The 11,316-nt window shown below is 29.3% G+C and overlaps 1 protein-coding gene across 2 annotated transcripts; it reads right to left on the bottom strand.

Moving 5' to 3' along the window:
• Positions 1 to 2,074: 2,074 nt before the first annotated feature.
• Positions 2,075 to 4,603, bottom strand: LOC7485447 (uncharacterized). 2 transcript variants are annotated; one of them, XM_002317188.4, is made up of 5 exons: positions 4,466 to 4,603; positions 4,166 to 4,380; positions 3,169 to 3,342; positions 2,664 to 2,899; positions 2,075 to 2,562 (listed from the first exon to the last, which is right to left on the bottom strand). In XM_002317188.4, exons 1-5 carry the CDS (start codon positions 4,533 to 4,535, stop codon positions 2,310 to 2,312), a joined length of 948 nt encoding a protein of 315 aa, XP_002317224.2. In that variant the 5' UTR covers positions 4,536 to 4,603; the 3' UTR covers positions 2,075 to 2,309. The 2 variants fall into 2 exon arrangements, with proteins under 2 accessions (XP_002317224.2, XP_024467445.1); XM_024611677.2 differs by lacking the exon at positions 3,169 to 3,342.
• Between the last annotated feature and the right edge of the window lie 6,713 nt (positions 4,604 to 11,316).

Below are 11,316 nucleotides of genomic sequence, written 5' to 3'. Positions count from 1 at the left end.
CGCCTCTCTGCTCAATAATGGCTTCTTTTTTTAGTGGCTCCTTTTGATTTGCTTGTAGTCGACACAGCACAATCCATGTCTTGAGGATGGAAGCACTGTCAAAGATGAGGAGCAGTGTCAAAAGCTTTACACGTTTCCTTTACAGTACTGTTTTAGCATTGCCATGAGCTAGCTAGCACGTCAAGAATTAAATTGGTGTAAACTAATTATCAGGGGTGAAGCTAACTCGGCAGTTCTTGAATTTTTTTTTTAGACATCACCAAACTAAACTGGCTATCTTTCAAGACATGGTCGAAGATTGAGTGTTGTAAATCTTAAAGTTACTCGAGACTTATCTAATTGTTAATTTTATGATTTTGAAGGATGAATCAATATGCGTGTAAGCTAGCCAAACACCTCATAATTATTAAAAAAAAAAAAGTGTCAACTGTATTGATCAATGAACATTACAGCAGAGGCTTCCCACTCAGTTTTTGGCTAAAGGAGCATGGTACCTCAAATCCAACTGGACCATGCGGCCTTGAAAGGTGACTAGCATGCTTGGTTTCTGGCTAACCAATAGCATGAATTAATCAAAAATGAATTATTATTTTTTCTTACAATCCAAATAATTGAAATTAAAATTAATAAAAAAAATTAATTATATGTCGCGCGGCCTTAAGAGGTTTTTTGTTTTTACATTATATCCATCTAAAATTCCAAAATTACCGGCTAGTTCTGACCTCGACTTGTTCATGTTAAGCCAGACGGAGGTCACTATCCATCTAGAAACCAAGTTTATTATTATTATTAAAAAAATAATTATAAATTTGATTTGAAGAATAAAATTAAATAATATAAGAATTTGTATTAATATTATTATTTTCATTATTATTAATATAATTATTAATAAATTTGATAAAAAAATATATTACCATTAAAAACATTCATAGATTTGATTTCAAGAATAAAATTAAAAATTATTATTATAACCAAATTCATAACATTTGCATCTGAATGATTACCAATTCAATATCATTTGCGTCTGGCATGATGTTCACAGATCTACCTTGAGAGATTTTAATACAGAAAACTGACCTGAAGCTCAATATGAAGCTCCACTTCTTATGTCAACATATTTGTGTTGTATCTGATCCATTGGGAGAGAGAGAGAGTTGACTGATATGAAGCTTTCTGTACTAAAAAACAAGTTCATGAAGGTGGGAATTGATCGAGTGATCAGCAGTCCAGTCCACATTTACCATCTACTGAAGCTACTGTCTGCTGACAAATAAACTTCTCAATTCCCAATCTTATCTTACGTAGTTAGTTGATATAATTGTTTTAATAAAGAAAAATAAATATTCAGGTTTCTTAAAAAAAAATTATATAAAAAATTTCTTAATAACAAATCAAAATATATACATACATAATTAAAATATTTGACTTGACAATATTTTTTTATAATAAAATTTTATTTAATTAAATAATTATTCATGCCAATAAAAGATAAAAAAAAATTGTTATCAAAAACCAATTGAATAAAACTATAAAATAATATCTTGTTGGATGGAGAAACTGAAAAAAAAATGTAATATTAAATAAAAAAATCAATATTTTAATTTTATTTGGGGATCAACAGTGCAGATTGCACATTGAATCCTCCGCCTCCATTTAGATTTTCTTATAATAATAATAATTGTTCTCTTGGTTTAACTATATAATGCCCTTTTTTAAGTTGCTGTGTGTGTCTCCTCGTGTTGGTAACTGGCAAGTTAATCAATAGATGTGGCATTCTGAGCTTGAGCTGGCACTGATACTACAGTTTTTATCCAGGAAACTTACCAGTTTCAGAGAATTTATTAGGAATAGCGGATTTGTGTGCTGTTCTTCAGCTTTACACCATATGAAGCTGTAATTCATGGAAAACCACGTAATGCAGTGTTCTCCTTCTATGACTTTCATTATCCATTCAACCTCCACGAAATTTTTTTCCAAGAATTCACATGGAGCTTAACATTAAGGTGTGAAGAATTCACATGGAGCTTAACATTATGGTGAGGCAAGATATTTCAGCATGCGTACAAAATTATGATTATTGAAAACAGTAAAATCCATTTAAAACTCGAATTGTATGATGCATGGTTTTTCTTCAAACTCAAATACAAACAGGTCCGACCACAGATACAGAGGCAGAGAGCAGTGGTCCTGAATTAACAGTTCTCTGCATACTCAACAATCATAGAACTCAGCATCAGAATTAGATTCCAGTGTTCCAAGGTTGCAGCATTAAGGCCAATTGATATTAAGACATACTTCGCAACAAATCCTCACGACCAGATTCTGGCATTAAGGAAAGTAAGTATGAGCTGATTCACCTCGTCAGGTGATTGCTCCTGAACAAAATGGCTTCCTTCAGGCAAATATATGATGTCCAAACCAGGGACAAACTCTTTGACCTTCCCACTCTTTATGTAAGCTTCCATCCCAGGAAATTTGAAGACATAATCTTTGTCGCCCATGATCAGAAGTGCTGGAACTTCAACTACTGGTTCTGTTATGTTGATATCTTCATCAAGGGACCTACAAAGTATACAATCAAACCAATCTTATAAGATGCTAACATTAAACAAGTCAGACAAATTAGCAGAGACTGGCACTCCTTTAATAGACACGCCACTTACCTATATGGAACTTGTAACGCGGTTTGGAATCCAGAATTCTCGTACAAGGCTCCATATGTCGCTAGATCTTCCTCTGTGAACCAAGAGGGAAGAGGAGTGGATAGGTCCACCAAATCCATAATCTCCTGGTTTTCAGCAGCTATTGGTATTTCACTTCTAGAGAACAAAATGTAGATGTTCCTGACAACCGTTTTTGCATCAAGTCGACCAAAATCAGCTTCTGCTCGTCCAGGTTTCTACACACAACTCAAAGAAAAAATAATAAGGAATCAGATAAATGATTTTTAGACTTCAGCAAATTAGACAGTCTCGAGCATGTAGATTGTTAAATTCTAAACCGTTCATGTAAATGTCCTAGTCGATGCATGCATAGTTAGTATTCGATGGTCATTTAGAATTTCTATACATTCTTACAAACTATCAGATACAAAAAATAAAGAGAAAAGAAAAAAAAAGGCATGCCATATCGAATGTTTAGAGCAAGGAATATAAAATGGAAAACGACCTTCCATCTAGATATATAAAAGCCTTCGGGGAGGTATTTCTGGTATTGACTTGGACCTGGACCTGGTGGTATGAATGGCACTCCCAGTGTCACAACCCCTAGGACCCTCTCTGGATGCAGAAGTGCAAACAAGTAAGCTGGCTTGGCTCCAAAATCTTTTGCAACAAGAACAACCTATGATCATTCAAGTAACAAAACGGAGAGAATCAAATCAATAACACCCCACAAATGATAAAACTCACAATCTCTGAGATTTCTTCTTAATTTTGCTTGGATTTCTCAGTAACCCATCAGAAGTCAACATTTCAAAAGTCTCTTCTTTTCGTCACTTCTCCCACACTAAAACAGCTGCTCACGTACTGTAGTAATTTCTTTCTAGCTATATTTTCCATACCATCACTTTCCTCTTGGAAAATTTCGGTTACAAAAATATTCTTGATGTGGAATTTCGTTTCTTTAACATTAAGGTATCATCAGACCGGTTGAGAGTCGGGACTAACAGCCCGTTTGTCTATGAGACCACCCACGTTTCATGTTACTGGTGGCCGCGCAAAAAAGGATCACTTTGATGCTTTTTGAGCGACCAACCGCAATTTGAAATGCGGTTAGCAGCGTAGACCTGGTGTGCATGCAATATTTTTTTTACAAAAAAGATGTCTGAACCCAGACCTTGCAGGGGATGAGGGATACACAAACTTCGTTGACGTCAAAATAATAATTTAGTCCCTGTGGTTTAAGCGATATAATAACTCAGTCCTTTTGTTTCAGAAACCATGATTTAGTCTCTTGATTGTCTATGATGACCATTAAGTTTTTTAAAATTCCTTTCGTTGTTTCGAAAATACCCAAACTACCCCTAGGTTTCTTGGGGTTATTAAGGTCACAAAAGAGTACTTTGGGGAAACAAAAATTAATGTTACAGCAGGTTATTGTACTGCAGTTAAAATTTTCTACGATGGGGTGGGGGTCGAGGGTAAAACCGTAAAAGCAGCAGTACCTTAGTAATTTCGAGGAAATCCAGGATTGCGAGAAGGTCGCTGATAAGGTCAACAAACATGGTCTTTTCCGGCACAGGTGGCGGATTGGATAGCCCGTATCCTCTGTAGTCGGGTGCGATGGCCCGGAATCCTGCGTTGGCAAGACAAATCATCTGGTGGCGCCATGAGTACCATATCTCAGGGAATCCGTGGAGAAACACCACCACTTTGGGACCTGAAGATCAAAATGAAAGGCCAGTGATCAAAATATCAGTGATAGTTTCATGACAGTTGTTGGGATGAGTGTGTTGGATTCTTACCTGCTCCGATCTCTGCTACGTGGAGCTTTAATCCTTGGACTTGTACGAATTTGTGCTGGATTTGGTCCATACTTTTTTTCAGAGGAGAGTGTCATTAATGTACTCGTGTTTTTTTCTTGGGTGCTTTATATGCTGTTTAACTATTTAAAAAAAAAACGTAAAAATAAATAAAAATAAAACACTAATACCGCGGGGATCTTTTTGCAATACTATTAAACTCATGAAAGAAAATAAATCTTGAAATTTCTTGAATTGGATATTTACCTAGCACATATTTTTACTAAAAATATATAAGACGTGAATTGATTTATTTAATAAATTTAAAGGAAATTTAGATGATTGGTTTTTATTTAAAAAAAACTATTGTTAAATGATAAAATTAGGAGAAAAACAATAAGAAAAAAAATAAAAAAGAACGTCAGGCCACATAAACTTTTCAAACATGTAACTTGGGTTATTAGAATGGAAATACCGTATATAGAAAAATAGTGAAACTCAACCCCCAATAAATCTAACGTTGAATGATGAATTATCAATATTATTACTATCACTATTAATATTATTATTATTATTATTATTATCATTGCTACCATTATTACTATTATTATAGCTATCATTATCACTACTATTACTACTATTACTACTACTATAATAAACAATTATTATTATTATTATTATTATTATTATTATTATTATTATTATCATTATAGCTATCGTTGTTGTTGTTGGCACTACTACTCCTAGTATTACGTCTACGACTATAATCATTATCACTACCACTACTTAAACTATTATTATTATCATTATTATTAACATTATTATCATTATTAATAGTATTATTAGTAATATTGTTACTATCACCATTATTATTATTATTATTACAACCACTATAATTACCATTATTATTATTATTAAAATAATAAAAACAATAAACTTGATTTTAAGGATAAATTAAAAACGATAAAAAACTTTAGGGCGAAGGAAACAAATAAGAAATCAAAAGAAGAAGGACCAAAATGAAATTAATATTATTATTATTGAAAAAAAATTATAAACTTAATTTAAAGGATAAAATTAAAAACTATAAATTTTTTGACAAAAGAGCCAAGGAAAAAAAATCAAAAGCAGAATGACCAAATCAAAAAACATTATATATATGCAAATTAGAATTGAAGGATTAAATTGAAAACAAATAAAACTCTAACAAAAGAGAAAATGACTAAAATCAAAACTAAAAGGATTGATTTTGAAAAACCAACAACAAATAGATCAACAAAATAGAAAAAATAAAATCAAAAGAATAAGGAAAAAATATAGTAAACAAGGAAATTAAAGGAGGATGCAATTGAAAAGCAAAATTGAGAAATGAATTAAAACAAAACAAATAGATATAAAAAAATCAAGGACAAAATCAAAAGAAAATAAACTTAAAGGGCTAATATGAAAATGTGGAGGGCAAAGCATGATTTTCTAGGAGAAAAGAGAGAATAATAAAAAAAAAGAATGTCAACAACTCATCAGAGGTCCAATGAGTACACGTGATGGACATGGAGAAAGAGAAGGCTGAGATGAATCTAATGACGCAGCAGAATCATTTTTTTTTACAACCGTATGTAGTAGCACACACTGCCCGAAAGGCGGTGGAGCAGTTGACGCACGTCAACCCTTTTTAATGTCTTTTTTAAAAAACATCATCTTATCCTCAGAACCCAAGCATTATTACAACAACAACAAAAACCACTTTGCAATTATGAATTAACATCTCAATCTCAAGTCAAGCTTTAAAAAATTTATATTTAAGAGTAATAGAATCATTACACTGCAAATAAAAAATATGAAATGCCAAAAAAATCATAAACAATATTTAACTAATTATTTACTTTTAAGGGCGAAAAAGTCATTTAATTATGCAAAAGATTGATAAAAAAGCCAAGACACCCCTAACTATTCACAAATGACAAATGAGTGAAATAAAAAGACTATTTTACTCCTAAAAATGCACTTAAATAAGATTTTTTTTAAGGGCAAAATCTTCAATTTATTATTAAGATTCACAATAAATAAAGACATATATACAAGTGAAAATCCCACACTTTTTAGCTTTTCTTTTAATATATAAGGAAAATAAGTATCCTACCCAATTTTTTACTTATGATGGTAAATTACAAATCAGTACCTAATCTCAATTTAAAATGATATAAATTTCACCATTCAACTAACATTGATGCATCAGTTTGATTCAGTGATGCATATTCTGTTGATAGCATGAGAATGGAAAGTAATAAAATTTGAAATACCTTTTTTTGTAAATACATGACGTGTTGCATGTATGCGGCGTTGCGACGATTGTTTTTCCAGACTGGGATCTTCATGGTAATGGGTGAAAAGAATAAAGAATTTTTTATCTTTCTCAGTTAAAAAAAAAGGAGTTGTCACCGAGTATTTTTGGTTTTTAGAAACCCTAACTAATCTCGAGTCTAGATAAGGGGACTGGTTGTGTATAGGGAAGACACATCACCCTTAGCACACCTTACTCAAGATAAGCTGTATTGTTTATTTGCCTGATATAAACTAAGATAATGTTGTGTTTTCTAAGTGTTAGCCTGTTTAATTATTAAAGTTAGCCCACCCTAGTAGAGTGTACCATAATTTTAGGGATCAAGTCTAATCATTCTAGAATCACAACATAAAAATAAAAGAATTTTTTTTATTCAATATAGAGAATATGTCTTACGTATAAGTTTATAATCTTGTATATTAAAAGAAACAAAATAATTTTTTTTAATACAAACTAAATTCTCATGACTTTAATAAATTAGTTATTGAATCCAATATGCATGCAAAATAAAAACTATTTTTGTGATTATTTTATTATAATTAAATTATACCAATATGATTTATTTTTGAGAAACTTGGACATATGCAATAAAAATATCTAAATGCATTTCTTTTAAAGGAAAATTTTGTTGTTTTTGCAGAAAAAAACTAATTTATTTAATACAGGAAAAATACTTCGTGTGTAGGTCACAATTCCAAATATTAAATATAAAAGGGTGAAAAATTGATATCAAAAACCCAAGAATTAATTGCAAAATGGTCCTTCAAAATTCAAAATTAATCTAAGGTGTGTTCGGCAAAAAAAAACAGAATAAAGGCTTTGGAGAACCTAAGCCTTAAACAACAAAACTAAAGCAGATATTACCTTCCAGGTGATAAAAAAAAAAAAAGAGAGAGAGATGAAGTTAATTAAAAATCCCAGCCCCTTTGTGTCTTTCAGAAAAGCCTTCATCACACTTTTGTTTTTGAAATTGCAGACAACATTTTTTCAACAACATAAAACACACATTCCCTTTATGCTTCTCTTATATTCTTCTTTTCTTACAGTCAAAACTAAAAGATGCTCTAATAATAAGAAAAGGAAGGAGATTCATGGCTTATCTCCTCGTCTCACCAAGATATTTTTTAATTTTATTTTATTTTTTAGATTTTTGTATAAAATTAAAAAATCTAAAAAATTTTATTAAAAAAATTTGAAAAATATTTGAAGTTTTAATATTTTATATAAAAAAATTAAAAAATAATCAATGTTAATATAGATTATACATGTTGTAAATAATAAAATTTAAAATATTATTTTAAAAGGTTTTTTTATTCCAAGTTGAAAAGATACTATGTTATTCTTTTAAGTTGAAATATTTAAACCAAAAAGGTTTTTTTTATTTCATATTGAAAAAACATAACTTTTTTTTGTGAACATATAGTATATATATTAAAAGACTTCAAATCCCATATTGAAAAATTAATTTTTTTTCTTGTGAACATAAAATATATATACTAAAAGGTTTTAAATCCCATATTAAAAAAATAAAACATTCTTCTAGTATTTATATTGTGAACTTTGAAAAGGGTTAATAGAGTATATATTCTTCTATTATTCATATGTGGGATAAAAAATATCCCACATTGAAAAAACATAACTTTTTTTGTGTGAACATAGAGTATACATACTAAAGGGCTTCAAATCCCATATTGAAAAAATAACTTTTTTCTTGTGAGCATAAAATATATATACTAAAGGATTTCAAATCTCATATTGAAAAAATAAAACATTCTTCTAGTATTTATATTGTGAACTTTGAAAATAGTCAATAGCCAACTAAAAAATATAAAAAAGAGTGGTCTTTGGTTAGGAGAAAAAACACATTTGAAAAAAAAAGTCTCTACTGGGTTTTGTCAGGTCGCCCGGGTCACTGGTCGATCTGACAGGTTGACCAGATTTTGCTAGGTTTTTACTCAGGCCGATCTTTTATCTTACCCGGACTGGTCTAGCCATTGGGTCATTCGGGTCCCGGATCAACCCATCAGGCAGGTCCAGATTTAATAATTATGGGTGATATAACCAAGATAACAGAGTTTATTATAAATTAAAATATTTAAAAATAAAAAATAATATAACTATGAAGAAAAATCTAAAATTCTTAATTTTTTCCCATTCAAGTTTCACTTTTCAAAAGGTTAGGATGAAGAATAATAACACTGAATTGAAAAATAAAAATAAAAAAAATATATTTTTTATATTTTTAAACTGACAAGACTGAATAATATAGAGAATGTAAGTTATATTTAGTAATGATATAAAAATAAGGTGAGGTAATTGATGACCAAGGATAATAGAGTTTGTCTTCATATATAAATTAAAAAAATAAAAAATGAAAAATACTATAATTATAATGAAAAATCTAAAATATTTATTTTTTTCCTATTCTAGTTTCACTTTTCAAAAGCTACGATTAAGCATGATAATACTAAATTAAAAAAAAAAGAATAAAATTTCTAAACTAAAAGAAATTAAATTATTTTTTCTCTAAAAATTCATATATTACAAAGTGAGTGTCTTTCTATTATGTTAGGTTGGTGGAAAATAATACAGAATGTAAAAAATCTCTTTTACTCTTATTTTTTTTTATCTAACATATTTGAAACACTAGATATTGTTTTTTCATTTCATTATTCCACATGTTTAACCTATTTAATAATTTTTTAATAGAAATATATTTTCCATTTTAAGTTTTATTAAAAATAAATTTTAATTATTTTAGTTTTTCATTTAAAATTCAAAAAATTATTAAATTATTTTAGTTTTTCATTTAAATCTCAAACAATTATTAAATTATTTTTATTTTTTATGTAACTTTATAGAAAATATATTATTTATAAATTTATAATAAATTACAAAATACTTTAACATTATTTTTTTATATAAAAAATAGTCTCACCCATAGTTATCAAACCCGATCCGGGGGTTGACCCGATCAAGGGGCCGGGTCGCGAGTTACACGGGTCAACCCGGAAAAATTAAAAAAAATATTTTAAGTTTTAATATTTCATATGAAAAAAATTAAAAAACAATTCATGTGAATATAGACTATACATGTTGTAAATAATGAAGTTTAAAAGAATATTTCAAAAAGGTTTTTATTCCACATTGAAAAGATATATTTTTATCCTTTTAAGTTGAAGTATTTAAACAAAAAAAGTTTTTTATCCCACATTCAAAAAACATAATTTTTTTTTTGTGAACATAAAGTATATATACTAAAAAGCTTCAAATCTCACATTAAAAAATAAGTTATTTTTTTTGTGAACATAGAGTATATATACTAAAGGGTTTCAAATCTTTTAAATTTCACATTAAAAGATATCATGTTATTCTTTTAAGTTGAAGTATTTAAACTAAATTTTTTTATCCCACATTGAAAAAACATAATTTTTTTCTTGTGAATATAGAGTATATATACTAAAAGGTTTCAAATCCCACATTGAAAAAATAACTTTTTTTTTTGTGAACATAGAATATATATACTAAAGGGCTTCAAATCCAACATTGAAAAAACAATTTTTTTCTTATGAATATAGAATACATATACCAAAGGGTTTTTGCACTAGCCAGTCTTTTACCTTACCCAAACCGATCCAACCACCAAGTCTCAAATCGACCCGCTAGATTGATTCGAGTTTAATAACTAGGGTCTCACCAAGCAGTGAAGTGTGAACACCAAAACAAAAATCATCAAAATGAGTACATATTAGCCTGTTTGGGAGTATGAGTGCGGTTATTTTTCAAAATGCTTTTCATGCTGAAATACATCAAAATAATTTTTTTTATTTTTAAAAAATTATTTTTGAGATCAGCACATCAAAATTATCCAAAACATAAAAAAATTTATTTTTTGACAAAAAAATAATTTAAATTTTTAAAAACATAAATTGACCGACATTTCCAAAAGCTCTCTTACAAACTATTACTGTTTTTTAATGTTGTTTTTCTTTCTTCCTTAGTTCCTTTTTATTCTCTAAACAAAATTATGAGATAAAAACCTCGAGTCCTTTATTTTTTGTGGCTTTTGATTCTAACTTACTTTCTCGAAACTTTTTAATTAAAAATCCCCTCATCATACTTTATCTTTTATCTAAAAAATATTTAATATAGGTACTAGCTCTTAATTCTTATGATATATTCAACCAAATCGGAAAGGGGTTTTTTTATGCCTATAGAAAGTTATTTTTTGTTTTTTTTTTTAGTTTAACGTGGGTGTTCAAGCCAATTTACGCGTACCTCTACTAATCCCACGGGCCCTGAAGTTAACGACCATGTAAGCCTCCAGTGGCCATCATATGAGCAACCACAGGGCTCGAACCTGAGACCACAGAGAAAGCAAAACCTCTGGGTCCCAAGTTTTTTTTTGTTCTTAATTACATCTGTCAAGGTGTTTTAATTAAACTAGTTAATAAAATAATTACTAACTATTCATAAAATCTTCCTTTATTTATTGCTATGCAAAAATTATGCA

Source organism: Populus trichocarpa, chromosome 11, assembly GCF_000002775.5.
Source record: "Populus trichocarpa isolate Nisqually-1 chromosome 11, P.trichocarpa_v4.1, whole genome shotgun sequence".
NCBI lineage: Eukaryota > Viridiplantae > Streptophyta > Magnoliopsida > Malpighiales > Salicaceae > Populus > Populus trichocarpa.
Note: the sequence above shows the minus strand (reverse complement) of the source record. Positions and strands in the feature narration are given on the sequence as shown.

Bases quoted from the DNA above. Each gene is read 5' to 3' on its own strand.
- LOC7485447 (XM_002317188.4), bottom strand. From the start codon at position 4,535: ATGGACCAAATCCAGCACAAATTCGTACAAGTCCAAGGATTAAAGCTC. The intron at 4,381-4,465 runs GTAAGAATCCAA...TTTGATCTTCAG, and splicing joins CGTAGCAGAGATCGGAGCAG to GTCCCAAAGTGGTGGTGTTT. The intron at 2,563-2,663 runs GTAAGTGGCGTG...TATACTTTGTAG, and splicing joins GCGTTACAAGTTCCATATAG to GTCCCTTGATGAAGATATCA.